Source organism: Dendrobates tinctorius, unplaced genomic scaffold (genome assembly GCF_039654945.1).
Source record: "Dendrobates tinctorius isolate UK_male_01 unplaced genomic scaffold, ASM3965494v1 ptg000127l, whole genome shotgun sequence".
Lineage (NCBI taxonomy): Eukaryota > Metazoa > Chordata > Amphibia > Anura > Dendrobatidae > Dendrobates > Dendrobates tinctorius.
In genome coordinates this window covers 6,384,013-6,404,590 of record NW_027361795.1, presented here as the reverse complement: position 1 = coordinate 6,404,590, position 20,578 = coordinate 6,384,013, and the positions used below count along the sequence as shown (strand labels likewise).

The following is a 20,578-nucleotide window of genomic DNA, read 5'->3' as shown; positions in this document are numbered from 1 at the left end:
CTGACGGTGAAAAGGATGGTACCCGTGGAATAGGCTCACGCTGACAGCTGTACAGGTTAGTAAAACCATCACGAATAGAGGGTCGCAGCATAGTTATATACAGCGGAGACCCACAAACATAGCGCAGAAAGGAAGGTCCTAAATCCCCACCTGGCAAGGTGGCTCCCCTGAATGCCTCCAGGTGAGCCGTACTCATTCCATCACCCGTATGTGGTACTCTGGACTACAACCAATTACCAGTAAAAGGTAAAGAAACTGCACCTCTCTGTGTCTTTCTCTCATTTATCTGCACCCCAACCAGAGGTGTATCTAGGCTTCCTGGCACCCGGGGCAAGAATTTGGTTCGGCGCCCCCCCCCCCCAAGTACATATGCGACTTGCACAGTTAGTCATGTACCCACGAGCTGCTCTCCCTAATGCTCTCAATGTTCAGTAAAAAACTGAAAGCAGGAAGAGAAGCTCGTTGTCACAGGACCATAACTATGAAAATCGCATATGAGTGAAGTGTCCATGTGATGACTACTGGAACCTGCAGCGCTGAATCCTGACTTTGCAGCTTCTGAATTCTCACAACTAATGCACTGCACACTTTTAGGATTCTCCCTTGCCGATATACAGTCATGTCAGCACAAGTATGTGATTTATATACTTCTGGCCACATTCCGACTAGACGTGCCCGGCCTCGCTCCGTTCATTTTCATTGAGTGAGGCCACACATGTCTAGTCAGCATGTGACCGCATGTATGTAAATTACCAGCACGAGAGAATCTTAACAGCGTTCAGTGAGCACTGTGAGAATTCAGAAGTCTGCAGTCACATAGAATGACTGCAGACTCATCACCGATCTGGACAACCCCTTTAATGTTCCTAACATAAATAAAAGCATGAGAATAAGTCAGTATCACAAATAATATTTACATCCAGGTACCTTATAGATGACGTCGTCTCTGGAGTCGTTCTCCTTTTCTTCTTCTTGTCCAGACCCCATGATGAGTTTTCTCATCCACAGCCATCTCTGCAGACTTCCATCTTCTCCGGTCTCTGCAGCAAATCTCCATATGATGCCCTTAAAGATAGAAGTGTTATTATAATGCTCCTAAATACAAATATCTGCAATATACTGTCGCCTCACACTATTCCCCTCCCTCCTCATACTGTCTCCTCATATATTTACCCCCTCACTCTCTATATTGTCTGCTCACACTATTCCCCTCCCACCTCTAACATCCCTCTGTTCACCATACTGTCTCATCATATATTTACCCCCTCACTCTCTATACTGTCTGCTCACACATATCCCCGACTCCCCATACTGTGTCCACATACATTCACCCGTTCGCACCCCTTATTGTCTGCACCCATCCCCCATACTGGTTCCTCATACATACTCTTCATTTTGTGTCCTCAAATCTCCCCACACACATTAAATAACATCCCCACTCCAAATCCCCCCATCCCCCATCCCCACTCAATAACCCCTCGTCCCTACTCCCAAATCCCCCCATACATTATGTACCCCCACTCCAAATCTCCCCACACATTATGTACCCCCACTCCAAATCCCCCCGCACATTAACCCCCATCCCCACTCATTAACCCCTCCACACATTAACCCCCATCTCCACTCATTAATCCCCCATCTCCACTCATTAACCCCCATCTCCACTCATTAACCCCCACACTCATTAACCCCATCTCCACTCATTAACCCCCCACTCATTAACCCCCATCCCCACATTAATCCCATCTCCACACATTAACCCCCATCTCCACTCATTAACCCCCCACTCATTAACCCCCATCCCCACATTAATCCCATCTCCACACATTAACCCCCATCCCCACATTAATCCCATCTCCACTCATTAACCCCCCACTCATTAACCCCCATCCCCACATTAATCCCATCTCCACTCATTAACCCTCATCTCCACTATTAACCCCCATCTCCACTCATTAACCCCCATCTCCACTCATTAATCCCCATACATTAACCCCCATCCCCATACATTAACCCCCATCCCCACACATTAACCCCCACACATTAACCCCCATCTCCACTCATTAACCCCCACACATTAACCCCCATCTCCACTCATTAACCCCCATCCCCACATTAACCCCCACACATTAACCCCCATCTCCACCCATGAACACCCCCCCATCTCCCATCTTCGGTGGTTCTTCAGCTCCACAGTGGAGCACACTTACCACCAGCGTTCGCTCTGGGCGCCGGCAGTGACGTCAGCAGCGTGATCACATGACCTGATCACGCTGCTGACGTCGCTCTGACCCGGCGGTCAGAGCTTCAATTGTACTGGTGTCTGTAGTATAAACCCCAAGTACAATTGCTGCCTGGGAGCCGGCGCGGCCTCCTTCTCTGCGCTGGCTGTCAGCTTGACAGCTGACACAGAGAACCGCCGACTCCCAGGACTGGTAGCGGCAGAACGCACCCGCCGGGGGGGAGACACTGCAGACCGCTGCATTAGGCGGCCGGGCGGCCCGACTGCGCCCCCCTGCTGCCTGCGCCCGGGACAACTGCCCCGGCTGCCCCCCCTGGATACGCCTCTGACCCCAACGTTCACAGCCATTTTTACTATTTATTTAACATCTTTGGCCTGGGACTACAGCCCTACCTGTGGAGGGCAACAACATCATAGCTGCGCCCAACATCCATCCCAGAGAAGCAACACCGCAGCGCTGGTCAACTCTGACTAGAATACCACAGGTGGCGTCACGTATTTCACCATCTAATAACTTTATTTTCATTTTTACCACATAAATACCACACAACTTTCCCCTATTTTATTACTGGATGCCTCTGGGCCACGGACCGGGTTGCCGCCGTCGTGACACCGTCCCCCATGGAAGTCGACGGGCCCGATACCGAGTACCCGCAGGGCGCTCTAAATGTATCACTTAAACATGAGCCATGTATGAGGGAGTTGGAGTCAGGAAATTTGAGGAGTTGGCGGTTTGAACTTACAAACTTGTATATATTCAAGGGTTACCTATAACTGACTTACTGAAAAAACCCTATTAAAATATAACTTTTATTAAGTACATTGAACAACAATAAAAAATTGTACAGATACCCCCTATTATTAAGCCTAGCAAAAACTGGGCTATTAACCTTGCTGGGAAGAGAAGATATATTGCAAATGAAACAAATCTAACCAGCCAAATCTGCCAGTACAGTCATCTGGTCAGAAAAATCTAAATCCAAGCAGTTAAAAAATACTGCAAGAAAATTATTAGCCCAGAGAAACCTCAACAAAAATGAAAAGAGGAAGGGGCAAAAAAAGGGAATATATTAAAAATTGATGCTTAGTGCTACCACCTGATAACAATTTCACTCAGCCGGTGTGTAGAAAAGAGTGACCTGGCCCTATAGAAAATTGACTGTCTGAACACCTACCTAGATGCGGAGGTTGGCACCCTAAGAAATACGAGAATGGCGCCCCCGCTCGTGCGACAGCTGTCCCTGATCTCCTATATCATCCTATAGGATGTAAGGTTTGAAACAGAGGGCCAGTTGGCCTGTATCCACTTGCTTAGACTATCTTCATGAGTGTAATAAGATGGATTTATACGATCAAATATAGATGTAAGAAAAAGTGGAAAGTCCAGACAGTCTAGGTTAATGCACACCACTCACATACCATATAAAATATAAATAGAGCCAAAGATACCAAATTTGAATGCGGCCGAGTACAGAGATATCCTGCATGAAAACCTCTTCCAGAGTGCTCTGGACCTCAGATTTGGCCGAAGATTCACCTTTCAAAAATACAATGAACCTAAGCACACAGCTTTTTTCAGTCGAGATGGGGTGCAGAGTGTACATTAATGAGAAAAGAAAGAACTTTTTTGAATTTACCAAATGGCTGCATTGAAACAAAGAGTGAAAAAAATTAAAGGGGTCTGAATACTTTCCATACCCACTGTAAAAGACATGTTGGTCAAAAACCACCATACACCTGCAGTGGCAAGTTTGTCTGGGAGAAGAGGTTCGAATTTGGTCTTTTCTTGTGCGGCCCTTGTCTTTCCTGCAGCAATGTTCTTTGCAGCTCTACATTCCATTCTGCTGATGGACTCCAAAATTTCTTAATTAAACATCACATAACGCGTAATAGCAACAATGCAGTGTATTATGCCACGTGTCGTTGGCCTAAAATTTATGTAGGACTTACCACATGGGAACATGTGAGGGACATTTCTGTGGCTAGGACAGTGGCTGATATCACAAAGTTGAAACCAATCCCCCGTCATACTAGGGATAGATGTCGTTCGCACTAGTATAAGGGGAGGAGACGTAGGGAAGCTCTTAGGAAAATGTGAGGCGAGATGTATTGTTTCCTTGGGCACATTGACCCCCTCTGGCCTTAATGAAACACTTCGTTTTTTATCCTTTCGATAACAGACAATTGTCACCACTTCCACATGCATGTTTATTTCGTTTTTAAGTTTTATATTTATGTATTTATTTTGTAAAATTTTTTGTTCATCTGCAGTTCCATTTTTTGGACATGATAAATCTGTATTCTTTCATATTGAGAGTGACTATAATTCACAATCAACAAAGTCTGGGAGTGGATACCTGTGATATCTTATGACAACCGTGGCTCATGATTACTTATCTAGAGGAATTCGTCGCTTTTTGTATATCATACCTAAATGTTATATATGCTTATACTTCTCTGGTTTGTTCCCTTACGTTCTCCTTTTGTTTTTCATCACATGATATAAGGTTTTCTGTATGATGGCATATGATCTTTTTTTAATAGTTGTGATTCATCCCAGGGATTGGCGTGCGCATGCGCCGGTCTGCGTGCCTGTTCATCCACAGCATCTACCCATCGGTTCACCCATGCCTAGGGGCCTCGGCATTTTCTGCCCTGGCATGCGTGCTGCTGATCTGGCTGAGGGTGGATGCGGTGCATGTGCATAGATCTGTACATGTGCCAATACTCCAATCCCATTGGAGGGCTGGGAGTCATGTGATATGTGGTTGCATGTTCAAAATGTCCTGCAGTGAACATTTTTCTTATTTTTCCTTGAGAAAGCGAGGTATCAACAAGTGAAATGCGCATTGGGAATTCACCCCCAACTGAGTGGAGTTTAATGGCCACAATGGTGCTTGTAGATAGATACTATATGTTTAATCTTCCCTCTGTTTCACCTATTTCAAAACACGCTATTAAAAAACCTGTCTGCATTAACCCCTTAGTAATCGAGCCAATTGTGACTTTAATGACCATGCCAAATTTTTGAATTCTGACCAGTGTCACTTTATGTGATTATAACTCTGAAACGCTTCAACAGATCCCACTGATTCTGAGAATGTTTTTTCATGATATATTGTACTTCATGACAGTGTTAAAAATTATGATATGACTTGCGTTTATTTGTGAAAATATCGGAAATTTGGGAAAAAAATTAGAAAATATTGCCATTTTCAAACTTTTAATTCTTATGTCCTGAAATCAGAGTTATGTCACACAAAATAGTTATTAAATAATATTTTCCACATGTCTACTTCACATTAGCACAATTTTTGAAATATAAGGGTTAAAATTCGACCAGCGATAACTCATTTTTACAACAAAATTTAAGAAACCATTTTTTTTAGGAACCGCCTCACATTTAAAGTGACTTTGGGGTCCTATGTGACAGAAAATACCCAAAAGTGACACAATTATAAAAACTGCACCCCTCAAGGTACTCAAAACCACTTTCACAAAGTTTATTAACCCTTCAGGTGCTTCACAGGAGCTATAAAGCAATGTGGAAAGAAAAAATGAACAAACTTCACAAAAAAATTTATTTGAGCTCCAAATTAGTTATTTTCACATTGGTAACACGAAAAAAATTGGACCCCAAAATTTGTTGTGCAATTTCCTCCAAGTATGCTGATACCCCATATGTGTGAGAAATCCACTGTTTGGGCGCACGGCAGGGCAGGAGCGCCGTTAACTTGTTGAACACAAAAACTGACGAGAGCGGATGCCATGTTGTGTTTGGAGAGCCCCTTATGTGCCTAAACAGTGGAAAACCCCCACAAATAATCCCATTTTGGAAACTAGGCCCCTTCGAGAACTTATATAGATGTGTCATGAGCACCTTGAACCCCCAGATGCTTCACAAAAGTTTAAAATGTAGAGCTGTAAAAATAAAAAAAATCACATTTTACCCAGAAAATGTACTTTTAGCCCCAAATTTATTTTCACAAGGGTAACAGGAGAAAATGGACAAAAAAATTGTTGTGTAATTTGTCCTGAGTATACTGATAGGCTCGGAAAGGTGTTACGTTTTGGAACACAGACTTTGATGGAATGGTCTGCGGGTGTCGTGTCGCGTTTGGAGAGCCCCGGATGTGCCTAAACAGTGAAAAAAACTACAAGTGACCCCATTTTGGAAACGACCACTCAAGGATTTTATCCAGGGGTACAGTGAGCATTGTGAACCCACAGGGTACTACACTAAAATTGATAACATTAGGTAGTCATATTGAAAATTTTCATTTTTTTCACGAAAATGTTGTTTTAGCCCAAAATTTGTTATTTTCACAATGAATAATGGAGAAAATGGACCCCACAGTTTACTGCGCAATTTGTCCCGAACGCGACTATACCCCATATGTACAAAAAATACAAAGCAGCAGCTGACAGCACTTCAAAGAGAGGGATGCACGTTCAGAGTCCAGTGAACCCAATTGGAAAATACATACCAAAAATAAAAGGGAACAGCATCCAGTCCAGGTGAAAACAATAAAAGTTGATCTTTATTTTGCCATATTGCAACATTTCGATCCTTAAGGTCTTTTGCTTGAAAAAGACCCTAATGGTCGAAGATCGAGTTTTATTGTTTTCACCTGGACTGGATGCTGTACCCTTTTTTTTATGGAGCACCCCGTATGTGGTCAAAAACTTCTGTTTGGGCACATGTCAGGGCTAGGAAAGGAAAGAGAGCCATTTGCCTGGGTAGACTGTGAATGCTGTGTCACATGCTGTGTCACATTTAAAGAGCCCCTGACGTGAAAACAGCAAAGAATTCATCCAGGGGTTTAGTGAGAATTTTGAACCCATAGGTGCCTCATAGAATTTTATGACATTGAGACGTGAAAATATTAGATTTTAGTGGTAAAAATATAATTTTTGTATTTGCTGCAAATTTGTCTGAGACACAGGTGAAACTAGACACCACAATTTCTTGTGCAATTTCTCCCGAACATGGTGTTGCCCCATATGTTGTCAGAAATTACTGTTAGGCCACACTTAGGGTGTGTGCACACGCTGCGGATTCTGCTGCGGATCCGCAGCAGAGTGTACAGTACCATTATAATCAATGGAAAACAAAAATCGCAGTGTACACAGTGCAGAATTTTCCGTGCAGATTTGCTGCGGTTTCAAAACCGCAGCATGTCACTTCTTTGTGCGGAATCCGCAGCGGTTTTACACCTACTCCATTGTCCAGGTGTCAAACCGCAGGGGAGAACCGCAGGCTAATCCGCAGATAAACCGCAGGTCTTTTGACCTGCGGATTTTGCAAAATCCACGTGGAAAATTCCGCAGCAGAATCCACAGCGTGTGCACACACCCTAAGTAAAGAGCACTATTTGGCCTTTGGAGCACATATTTTGCTAGGATAGTTTGCGGACATTTGCGGAGCCCCGAAGGTGCCAGAACAGCAGAAAAACCCCAAACGTGACCCCATTGTAGAAACTGCACCTCTCAATGAATTCATCTACGGCTACAATGACAGTTTTGTAATGTCCATGCCAAGCTATATTCTGGAGAATTGCAAATCTGACAGTCTAGTACCCATACATTATGCCCAGCTATCTGACAGTCTAGTACCCATACATTATGGCCAGCTTGTGCTTCTGGCGATACGCACCCGTAAATTAAGTGCCTTCTCTCCATTAAAATAATGCCAAACGTGGTCGCTTACTGGGGTTTAAGCACATTGGGGCTCAGGAGGAGGGGTCATTTGAATTTGGGAGCGCAGAATTCACTGAGTTACTGTATATTTGAGGTGGCAGGAGCCATGTCACTTTTCCAGTCTTTGTTCTACCAGTAACGTTGGAACCCACTATAGTTCCAGTGACAGATGACGGACCTGAGTGGGGGCTGGTTTTGTGTGGGATAAATTAGGGTTTTTATTGGTAACATTTTGGGGTACATAATATTATTTGATCGCTTCCAGAATAAGGCTGGCATCACATTCTTGTGCCCTATGCTGAGCATTTACGTGGGATTTCGGTGTAAAACCGACAAAAATGTGATTTAGATGAAACCCCCAAGGGACTCATCCACCATGAGGCAGATGGAGACACTTCGTACTCCGTTTGGCGTCTGCTTTAGCAGTCTTCAACTTTTTAGGTGTGCAGAGATATGTGGTCGCCCATACTTGTTTGCTAAAAAGACTCCTACAATGATGGGAAACCGCTGGACCATAGACCAGTCCAAAGTGACTCCATCAGTTAGTGGCTCCGTCGGGGTTTTGTCTGAATCGCGGTTTTGGGGAATTTACACAGAAACCCTGACGCAAGCGATCAGCGGAGAGCGCAGGATAAATGTGAGCCAAGCCTTATTCCGATTTTTTTGGGGTAGAATGAATAAATAGACAGCAGGTTTTGCTGCTATCAAACAATAAAGATGGTTTTTTTTTTTAATAAAAAGTGGGGTTTTTTGTCGCCATATTCTGAGAGCTGTAACTTTTTTTATTTTTTGGTGAACAGAGCTTTATGAGAGCTTACTTTTTTGCGGGACAAGTTGCAGATTTTTTTGGTACCAGTTTTGGGTACATAACATTTTTTGAGTGCTTTTTATTCAAATTATTCAGACACAAAATGAACAAAACCCAGCAATTCAGTTACTGTTTTTCTTTTCTTTTTGTTCCAGACACTGTGCAGTAAAAGTGATAGGATTTGTTTATTGGGTTGGTTAACCCTATATCTGCAGATAAGTAGCATTTCTTAAGATGACAAGTTCCTTATAAAGAGGTATCCAATATACATGTAGGATTTCACTCTGACTCCTAACATTGTGTAATGTACTATTAGATTGTGTAATGTACTATTAGAATTCAACTGTTTTCACACTCTCTGCGCTCGTCACATTATGGTTCCATATGCAATGTGCATAGAAACAATCACTTGCCTTTCGCTTTCTTATCTGCTTCGCTCATTGTTTCAATTGAGAAAAGTATTGGCACGTAATCGTAAAGGCCCCTTTACATTTAGCGATGCACCAGCGATCCCGACCATGATACGACACGGTCATGATCGCTGGTGCATCGCTAAATGGTTGCTAGTGAGCTGCCACACAGGCAGATGTCACAGCGATGCAGCAGCGATACAGCGGTCGTTACTTACCTTTCAGATGCGGCGATCCTGACGTCCTCCCGTCCACGTCCACGCGTCGCTCATCGGCGCCAGCAGGAAGCGCCCGACGAGAAATGGAGCTGCGCGATCAGCGACAGACAGCGGGGGAGCCGGTCGGAGGTATCACACCTAGCGATATCGCTAGCAATATCGCTGCTGCGTCACAAAATCGTTGACGCTTTAGCGATATTGCTAGCGATATCGCTATGTGTAAAACCCCCTTAAGTATGGTAAGCAAACTGCATAAAGAGCGTCGATGTGACTAGTGCAGAGTGTGTGATAATGATAATATATTTTCTAAAGGTGAAGAGGTTTCCAAAAGTTTTTTTTTTTAAGGTGGTGTGCAAAAGGACCTCGCTATATAACTTTAGTGTAGTATTAAGTTTTTGTCAACACAACTTACTGTTTGATGAATTAGGCAAGTGTGAGAATAATTTGCAGTTTCCAGTCCACAAACTTTTTATTCTGACATCATGTTGTTCCCACATCTCTCTAGTAAGCTTTGTTTTTGCTTCTGTACGTATGTAGCAAGCTCAGTTCTGGTTCTGTATTTATGTAGTAGGCTTGGTTCTGTTTTTGTGTCTATGCAGTAAGCTTAGTTCTGCACTTGTATTTACCGTGTTCAGTAAGCTCGGTTCTGTTCCTGTATCTATGTAGTAAGCTCGGTTCTGTTCCTGTATCTATGTAGTAAGCTGGGTTCTGATCTTGTATCTATGTAGTAAGCTTGGTTCCTTTCCTGTATCTATGCAGTAAGCTAGGTTCTGATCTTGTGCCTAGGTAGTAAGCTTGGTTCTGTTCCTATATCTATGCAGTAAGCTTGGTTCTGCACTTGTATTTACCGTATTTAGTAAGCTCTGTTCTGTTCCTGTATCTATGCAGTAAGCTGGGTTCTGATCTTGTATCTATGTAGTAAGCTTGGTTCTGTTCCTGTATCTATGCAGTAAGGCCTGTTTCACACATCAGTTTTTGTCCATCAGTCAAAATCCGCCGTTTTGCAAAAAACGGATCCGCCATTTTTTTTGGCGGATCCGTTTTTTTTTCCAATTGAGTTGCATTACCGGCGGATCTTGACGGATGGCCATCCGTTGGAACTTTTTTTGCGGATCCGCCAAAATTTTGACGTCCGCCGACATGCCCGAACGGAGCATGTAACGTTTTTCGGGCGGCAGGATCCGCACTTCTCACTGCGCATGACTGAAAGACTTCACTCAGCTGGAAATTTAACCCTAAACTCACTCTCTCCTTCCCCATGCAGCGACTCCTTTAAAATTCTTCCTTTCACGGATCCGTTTAGATAACGGTCCGGTGACAAACGTTGTGGTCAGTTCAGGAAAGGATCCGCCATTTTAGCGAATTTTCACTGAACACAAAAACTAATGTGTGAAACAGGCCTACGCTGGGTGTTGATCCTGTTTCTATGTAGTAAGCTTTTCTGTTCCTGTATCTATGCAGTAAGTTGGGTTCTGATCTTGTATCTATGTAGCAAGCTCTGTTCTGTTCCTGTAGCTATGCAGTAAGTTGGGTCCTGATCTTGTAGCTATGTAGTAAGCTTGGTACTGTTCCTGTATCTATGCAGTAAGCTCCATTCTGTTCCTGAATCTATGTAGTAAGCTCCGTTCTGTTCCCATATCTATGTACCAGCCACCATTATTTTGACCGCCTTTTACCTCTGCTGTTTTAAAAAATTCACTTCTTGAATTAAATGTTTGGCCCTGATAAAATGAAAAAAGACTATACTCACCACTTGTGCCGGCGCCGTTCCCAGGGCATCGGCACTTGCTCTCCCCGGGGCTCTCCTGCGGTGTTGTGACACGATGCCCAATCAGCGCTGGCGTCAATGTCCCTGCCTATGTATGGAATCAACATAAAGAGGAAGTTCTTGCTGCAGCTGATCCCTGGCTTAAACTTCATGTGACATCAGCGCTGATTGGTCAACGGGGTCACGTGTCACAACATCGCGCGAGTGCCGACAATGTGGGAACGGCGCCAGTACGGAAGGGGAGTTAAGGCTTTATTTTATCGAGCCAAGCATTTAGTTCGTTGACCTAGTAGTGTGCTGGGAGTGTGCACACGCTGCGGATTCTGCTGTGGTTCCGGCCGCTGCAGTACCATTATTCCCTATGGGAATACAAAACCGCAGTGCAGACGGTGCTGATTTTTCCGTGCGGTTTTGAAACTGCAGAAAGAATTCACATGTCAATTCTTTCTGCGGATTCCGCTGCGGTTTGCCATCTTCATTGAGGAGATGAAAAACCGCAAGGCAAAACCGCAGAGCAATCCGCAGGTAAACCGCAGGTCTTTTGACCTGCAGATTTACCTGCGGATTTTACAAAATCCGCGTGGCCAAATCCGCACCCCAATCTGCAACGTGTGCACGTACCCTTAATGTAGCGGCCAGAGATAAGCAGGCTAAAGGTGGGCTGCCACAACTCATGGGCCACTACTGTGTGATTGCCCCCCAGGCCAAAATGTGTCAGCCAGCCCCTGCTGAGTGATGTGTATGTGTCACGGGATGGACACCGCGGCCTGACACATACACCTGGGTAGCTGCCCTCACCCCACAGCTGGCACGTCCCATCCTCCATTATTCACGGGCAGCCTGACCTTGTGTCTTATATAACATCCTCATTAGCCTCAGTGTAAGCGCGACCAGCAGATGGGGCTCCCCTGGCTGCAGCGTCATCCCTGCACACCAGCCTAGTGACTGACACGGCGCTCCCCACGTAGCCGGTAAGCTTCCCTGGCAGCGCTCACATGCCCGTCCTCATCTGTGTCCGCTTCTGTGTGACAACTCCCCCTTCCTCCCGCACACAGCAGCTCTGCAGCTGATCATCGGGTATGCAAGGTTTCCTCCTCAGTTTCACCACTTGGTTCAGTCCTAGCCTCTTCTTCCTCTTACTTCTTCGGGACTGCGGCTCGGACAGTTCCATACTCCTCTAGAGAAGAGGGGAGACAGCCGGCTCTATGCAGCAGTTCTGGAACAGCTGTACGGTTAGTTCTTAAGTACTGGGGAACCTCGGGGTTTACAGGGCAAAGGGAAGATGACAGGTCGCCTAGAAAGCGGTGCGGAGGAGGCAGAGGACGGGGTACACACGATCGGTAGTGACACTAGAGGACCGTGATGGGGACGGAGAGTGACGGGACTGTACCAGCTCTCCATGTCCTGGGGAGCCCGAGGCAGAGCAGGGGCCCGCACATCAGGGTGATGATGGCAGGACGCAAGCTGCTGTCCTAGCTCTGTCCTTACCGTCCATTATCCGGTGTACGGCAATCAGTTATCTCTGCCTCCTGCCATCTCAGCAGCTATCTAGCTCTCTGCCATAGGCGACGTGTGGCCCCATAGGCGACGTGTGCCCCATATCCGATGTGTGCCCCATATCCGATGTGTGCCCCATAGGCGATGTGTGCCCCATATCCGATGTGTGCCCCATATCCGATGTGTGCCCCATAGGCGATGTGTGCCCCATATCCGATGTGTGCCCCATAGGCGACGTGTGCCCCATATCCGATGTGTGCCCCATATCCGATGTGTGCCCCATAGGCGATGTGTGCCCCATATCCGATGTGTGCCCCATATCCGATGTGTGCCCCATAGGCGATGTGTGCCCCATATCCGATGTGTGCCCCATAGGCGATGTGTGCCCCATAGGCGATGTGTGGCCCCATAGGCGATGTGTGGCCCATAGGTGATGTGTGCCCCATATGCGATGTGTGCCCCATATGCGATGTGTGCCCCATAGGCGATGTGTGCCCCATATCCGATGTGTACCCCATATCCGATGTGTGCCCCATAGGCTATGTGTGGCCCATAGGCGATGTGTGGCCCCATAGGCGACGTGTGGCCCATAGGAGATGTGTGGCCCCATAGGCGACGTGTGGCCCATAGGAGATGTGTGCCCCATAGGCGATGTGTGCCCCATATGCGATGTGTGCCCCATATGCGATGTGTGCCCCATATGCGATGTGTACCCCATATCCGATGTGTGCCCCATATCCGATGTGTGCCCCATAGGCGATGTGTGGCCCATATGCGATGTGTGCCCCATAGGTGATGTGTGGCCCCATAGGTGATGTGTGGCCCCATAGGTGATGTGTGGCCCCATAGGCGACGTGTGGCCCATAGGAGATGTGTCCCCCATAAGCAACGTGTGCCCCATAGGTGAGGTGTGGCCCATAGCTGACGTGTGGCCCATAGGCGATGTGTGGCCCATATGCGATGTGTGCCCCATAGGAGACATGTGGCCCATAGGAGATGTGTGCCCCGTAGGTGACGTGTGCCCCATAGGAGACGTGTGGCCCATAGGTGATGTGTGGCCCATAGGAGACGTGTGGCCCATAGGAGATGTGTCCCCCATAAGCAACGTGTGCCCCATAGGTGAGGTGTGGCGCATAGGTGAGGTGTGGCCCATAGCTGACGTGTGGCCCATAGGCGATGTGTGGCCCCGTAGGCGATGTGTGCCCCATAGGCGATGTGTGCCCCATAGGAGATGTGTGCCCCATAGGCGACGTGTGGCCCATAGGAGACGTGTGCTCCATAGGTGATGTGTGCCCCATATGTAATGTGTGGCACTTAGGCGATGTGTGGTCCATAGGTGATGTATGTCCCATGGGTGGTGTGTGCCCCATAGGTGGTGTGTTGCCCATGGGTGGTGTGTGCCCCATAGGTGATGTGTGCCGCATGGGTGGTGTGTGGCCCATGGGCGATTTGTGGGACATAGGTGATGTATGGCTGGGACTGTGCCAATAATCTGCTCCCCAATCAGTCCTGAAATTACCAGAAATAACATGTAATTTATAGATGACAGATGTGTGCAATCGAAGTTATACAAAGTCATCATGAGTGTAATCGAAGTTAGTTGAACGTTGTAGAACCGTTACTGACAAATATGGGAAATATAGCGGGTTTTCAGTGATTACAAACCTTTACTTTATGGCCCCTTTATAAATCTGGTGCTTTATGCAGTGGGAGACACGATCTCTCTTTGCCCTGAATACTACAGGGGTGCACACTTTGTTTCATGGCTGTTCCAAGAGTGGTTTTTGGAGTCTGTAAAAGCCCTGTAAGATCAGATGATTTTCAATTAGAGTTAATGTAATTAAATGCTTCTGTGTCTACTATCAGGATATTGTGTGACAGGCTTGTATGGCGCCCCCTGGTGTTCATTTCATTCCATCTAAGAACTTTCTCTTCTGAGTTCAGTGCTGGGGAGAATTCTCACTGACTGTAATCTGTTCTGCCTCCTGTATACAAGTTCACCTGGGTGGCCAGGCTTTGAGACTGTGATTTGTCAATATAAGGCTATGTGCACATGTTGCGGATTTTGCTGCAGATCCGCAGCGTTTCTGGCCCTGCGGGTCCGCAGCAGAATCTGCTGCGTTGTACAGTACCATTTTACTCTATGTAAAATGGAAACCGCTGTGCACATGTTGCGGAACTTTCCTTGCGGTTTTGCTGTGGTTTTAAATACTTTTCTGCGGATTCCGCTGTGGTTTACCATCTCGTCCATTGTAGAGGTGATAAACCGCAGGCAAACCGCAGGTCTTTTGACCTGAAGTTTATCTGCAGATTTCTACAAAATCCACGGGGACAAATCCGCAGCACCAAAAAATACGTGTGCACATACCCTAGGGCAGGGGTGGGGAACCTCAGGCCCCAGGGCCATTTACGGCCCTCGATGACCTTTAAATCGGCCCCCGGGCAGATTCGCTGGGACCACAGTACTTTGGCAGGTAGTTATATTTTGATTGCCAACAGTTCATTAATTTCTTCTTCCTCAGTGAGCACACAAATGCAGTGTTCACTACTGAACACTGAAGGGCATGCAATGAAAGATTACGTCCTGACACCAGTGCCAGAGTCAGGATGTAATTTGTGGGCGGAGTTTGTATGGCCCCCGAAGGATGGTATAAATATTCAAATGGCCCTTGGCAGAAAAACGATTCCCCACCCCTGCCCTAGGGGGATTAAAGAACACCAGGGGACACCATAACTTGGAAATAACAGCAGTGTCTATGAACAGGACCATTCTTTCTAAAAATCATCCTGGCAGTAATGTTTTGATTGATCTTGGGCTTCTAACACCCCTTGTAGCATATGTATTCCAGGATCCATACTCTCCTTTCACTAGACTGAGACCAAAAGTTTGTCACTTTGACTTTCATATGGCTGGTATACTTTTTACGGTGCTTTGCCTATATAGCGCCATCATAATCCACAGCGCTTTACAGACATCATCACTGTCCCCATAAGGGCTCACAATCTAAATTCCCAATCAGTATGTCTTTGGAGTGTGGGAGGAAACCAGAGAACCAGGAGGAAACCCACGCAAACATGGGGAGAACATACAAACTCCTTGCAAATGTTGTCCTAGCTGGGATACTGAACCCATAACCTCAGCGCTGCAAAGCAACAGAGCTAATCACTGATCCACTGTGTTGCTTCATCTTCTGCTGAGCAGGGTATGTTTCTCAACATAGAAGCCTATGGGTGGCAGATGCCACTTGGTAGCACATACATCTCAGACATCTGACAATAATTTATCCCTTCAGTGAGTGCTGCCTGGCACTGCAGAATTGGAGCATCACTCTGGTTATAGCTGACGCTGCTTCAACTTCCAAGATCAGAGATAACCCCAGTACCTGTTATTAAACTCTGCAGATGCCGTGGTCTTTAGTGTCTCCAGTATCTAGTTGGTTAGGCCCCCTTATCGCCTCCGTATAAAACCGGTATTTGTAAAAACAGTTTTGGTGTCATCAGTGTGCCATCTGTGTTTTTCTGGTATGGATAAAGAAATAATGCAATGCTACTACCAGAAAAAAACAGTACCGGTGCCATCAGTGTGCTGTCAGTATGCCATCAGTATGCCATCTATGTTTTTCCAGTACGGATGAACAATGACATTTCAGAGCTTCTCCTATACTCTGCAATGTTAAACACATGCAGCACATGGACGGCACACTGATGCCACCCGTATATTGTACATTGTTTTCACATACCCATAGACTTGTATTGGCCCTTGTCGTGCTACCAGAAAAAAACACGTGTCTCCATGTGGTTCACACGAAAACACAGTCCTTGTGAAAATCATGTGAAGATCACCATAGTGTCACGATTCCTCTTGTCTGAGTGTCTAGACACAGTGAATGAGAGTTCTGCCATCCAATCTAGGAATGGTGTCCGCTGGCCTGTCAGTGTGGTGACCTAGGATTTGTCTTGACCATCCAATGCCTACTCCTTTTGTAGTGATCCGCTACCATCATGTACTTCTGACGTCGGGCTGTTTCCTGACTATGCCTGCGTCTCACCCCTCTGTCTGTGACATACTCTCTTGGCTTTTGACATCGGACCTTTTGACTACCCAGCCTCACGGCTTATCCGTGAGTAGTTACTAGCTTCACACATAGGTTATAATGGGAACGTGTGGTATCCATGAAAAAACGGATGCCTCTAGTACTGGAAGCTTGTATGGGTAAAAATGGTAACAGTACTGGTGTCATCAGTGTATCATCAGTGGGCAATCACCGTTTTTCCGGTATGGCAAAAGAAATGACAAAGCTTCTCCTATATTTTGCAGCGTTAAACATGTACAGCATACGGATGGCATCTGTGTACTGTGCGTATTTAGACGGACCCATAGACTTGCATTGGCCCCTGTCATCTGTGCTACCGGTAAAAAATGGCCGTCTCCATGTGGTTTACATGTGGTTACAGCAGCACAGGTTATAATGGGTGTGTGTGGTATCCATGAAAAACATGCTACACGTACTGCAAACATGGACAAGGGAAGGGGCCTTAGACAGAGGCTTTGTTATCCTATTGGCAACTCCCACACAGCATCTGTGCAGTGCTGATGTGTTACACTGGTTGATGGGGACCTGAAGCAGGCACTTGGGTTTGCCTTCCTGATTTCCAGTTGACTGTCTCTCAGTCAATTAGTTACATGTAAATAAGTGGCTCAAAAATATTTAAACCAAAAAAGCAACACTTTATTTTTCCGTCATTGTGAGCACCATTAAAAAAGAAAAAAACAATGGATTTACATTTTTTTGTTCAGTTCCCATTCCAAAAAAAAAGAAATATCAATCAAAAAGTTCTATGTGTGCTAAAATGGTACCAGTAAAAACTAGAACTGTGTCACCAAAATTAGTCCATTAGTCATTGTGATAGAAGATGGCAGGGGAGGGGCAGCAGCGGGTCACAGGAGGCAGGAGGCCTGTGCCCACTGCTAAAGAGAAATGAATATTCACTGTGCTGGCAATGACTATTAATTTCTCTTAGAGCGCACGCAGTTACAGCTGCAGCCGCCGGGCTTCCAGCAGCTGCCGGGCTCTCGTGGCTGCCCGCTCATTAAGGTACAAGACAAACGCATGGGCCATGCACATTGTGAATAACTCGGTAGGACAGTATTCACACCACCAAGAGACTAAAACACAAAGAAACACAGTACAACAAATGTGAAAAAATACTCTGCTGTAAAAAAATATCTAACAATAAACAGCAAGTGCTACTAAAAAGATGATAACAAAACAGGGTATTTAGTTAGTATACATTTTTTGCAAAAAACATATCAAGGCCTGTTTCACACATCCGTTTGTCAGCATCAGTCAAGATCCGCCGATTTGGGGAAAAAAACGGATCCGCCATTTTTCTTGGCGGATTCATTTTTTCCTCCATAGACTTGCATTATCGGCGGAACTTGACGGATGTTCATCCGTTGGATCCGATATTTTGCGGATCTGCCAAAATTTTGGCGTCCGCTCACATCACTGGACGGACAATGCAACGTTTTTTTCAACGTTGCATCCGCATTTATGTTACTCCTGGAGATTTAACCCTAAATACCGTACTGGCCGCAGCAAAACAAAATCTCTCTCGGCTCCCGGGATCATCTTCTTCTCGCGGCTCCCGGGATCATCTTCTCGCGGCTCCCGGGATCATCTTCTTCTCGCAGCTCCCGGGATTATCCACTGCATCGCCGGTGGTCCTGTTGTTTTGAGGACTGCGGTTCCTTTAAATTTTCTGTATCGGCGGATCCCGTCACACCTGGGGTCCGGTGCCTCCGTTGGTGTCTCTACGAACACGGATCCGTTCTCCGCCTTTTTGGCGGCTGCCAACTAATAATAATAAATTTTATTTCTATAGCGCCGACATATTCCGCCGCACTTTACATTTCAGAGAGGATTTGTACAGACAATAGACATTACAGCATAACAATAATCACATAGATTATAACAGATACCAAGAGGAATGAGGGCCCTGCTCGCAAGCTTACAATCTATGAGGAAAAAAAAGGGAGACACGAAAGGTGGGTGTTAACAGTTGCCCTGATTGTATGGACCAGCCATAATGTTAAGTGTGTAACAGTACAGACACAGAGGGCTAATGGATGCATAAAGCATGTGGGAACATGATGCGGGGAACCTGGTTATGGTAAAACTTTTGACTGTGCCACACAGGGATAGATTAGGTTAATATGTTGAGGCGATAGGCCAGTCTGAATAAATGCGTTTTAAGGGCACGCTTAAAATTGTGGGGATTGGGGACTAATCGTATTGACCTGGGAAGTGCATTCCAAAGAATTGGCGCAGCTCATGTAAAGTCTTGGAGACGGGAGTGGGAGGTTCTGATTATTGAGGATGCTAACCTCAGGTCATCAGCAGAACGGAGGGCACGGGTAGGGTGGTATACTGAAACAAGGGAGGACATGTAGGGTGGTGGATGGCTTTGTGGATGGATGGCTTTGTGGGTGAGGGTAATAAGTTTATACTGAATTCTGGAGTGGATGGGTAGCCAGTGGATGAGGGCTATGGATGGCTTTGTGGGTGAGGGTAATAAGTTTATACTGAATTCTGGAGTGGATGGGTAGCCAGTGTAATGACTGGCACAAGGTAGAGGCATCGGTGTAACGATTGGTGAGGAATATGATCCTGGCTGCAGCATTCAAGACAGATTGGAGAGGGGAGAGTTTGGTAAGAGGGAGGCCGATTAAAAGAGAGCTACAATAGTCGAGACGAGAATGAATAAGAGAAACAGTAAGAGTTTTTGCAGACTCAAAAGTAAGAAAAGGTCGAATTCTAGAAATGTTTTTGAGGTGCAGATGACAAGAGCGAGCCAGTGATCGAATGTGGGGGGCAAAGGAAAGCTCAGAATCAAGTATGACCCCAAGACAGCGGGCATGTTGCTGGGGAGTAATAGTGGAGCCACACACAGAAATGGCAATGTTGGGTATAGGTACATTAGTAGCGGGAGGAAACACAAGGAGTTCAGTCTTTGACAGGTTCAGTTTCAGATATAGTGAGGACATGATGTTAGACACACGTTTAGACAATCGCCGGTGTTTTCTAGAAAGGCTGCCGTGATGTCAGGAGAAGAAGCGTATAATTGGGTGTCATCAGCATAGAGATGGTACTGGAAACCAAATCTACTGATTGTTTGACCAATAGGGGCAGTGTACAAGGAGAAGAGGAGGGGGCCTAGGACTGATCCTTGAGGAACCCCAACAGTAAGGGGAAGGTGAGAGGAGGAGGAACCGGCAAAATATACAGTAAAGTAGTGGTCAGAGAGATAGGAGGAGAACCAGGAGAGAACGGTGTCCTTGAGGCCAATGGAACGGAGCATAGTGAGGAGGAGCTGATGATCCACAGTGTCGAATGCTGCAGAGAGATCCAAGAGAATTAGCATGGAGTAATGACCATTAGATTTAGCTGTTAGTAGATCATTAGAGACTTTAGTGAGGGCAGTTTCAGTAGAGTGTAAGGAGCGGAAGCCGGATTGGAGAGGGTCGAGAAGAGAGTTATCAGAGAGATAGAGGATAAGACGGGAGTGGACCAGGCGTTCCAGGAGTTTAGAGATGAAGGGAAGATTAGAGACAGGTCTAAAGTTAGCGGCACAGTTTTGGTCGAGGGATGGTTTTTTAAGTAGTGGATGTATGATAGCATGCTTAAATGAGGAGGGAAAGATACCAGAAGAGAGAGAGAGGTTAAATATTTTAGTTAGGTGAGTGGTGACAGCAGGGGAAAGGGACTGGAGGAGATGTGACGGAAATGGGTCACTGATGCAAGTGGTTGGGCGAGAAGATGAAAGGAGTCTGCTTACTTCTTCTTCTGTGACTGGTTCAAAATCAGAGAGTGAGCTAGATGCAGTGGGGGAGGGAGGACAGTGCATGGTATGAGATGATTGGGAGATAATTTC

At 46.0% G+C, this 20,578-nt stretch overlaps 1 protein-coding gene across 5 annotated transcripts in view; it reads left to right on the top strand.

Annotated features, from left to right (window-relative positions):
* Positions 1 to 20,578, top strand: part of AMPD2 (adenosine monophosphate deaminase 2) — a 213,174-nt gene that overhangs the window by 80,445 nt on the left and 112,151 nt on the right. The window contains exon 1 of one of the 5 annotated variants that reach the window (XM_073542455.1): positions 11,988 to 12,117. The exons of 2 other annotated variants lie outside the window; for them this stretch is intronic. Coding sequence is in view for 1 of the 3 variants with exons in the window: in XM_073542453.1 (XP_073398554.1) it covers positions 12,352 to 12,373 (22 nt within the window). In the remaining 2 variants the exon portion in view is untranslated. Of the gene's footprint in view, positions 1 to 11,987; positions 12,118 to 12,228; positions 12,379 to 20,578 lie in introns of those variants that run through there. 2 more of the 5 variants (XM_073542454.1, XM_073542453.1) reach the window with 2 other exon arrangements.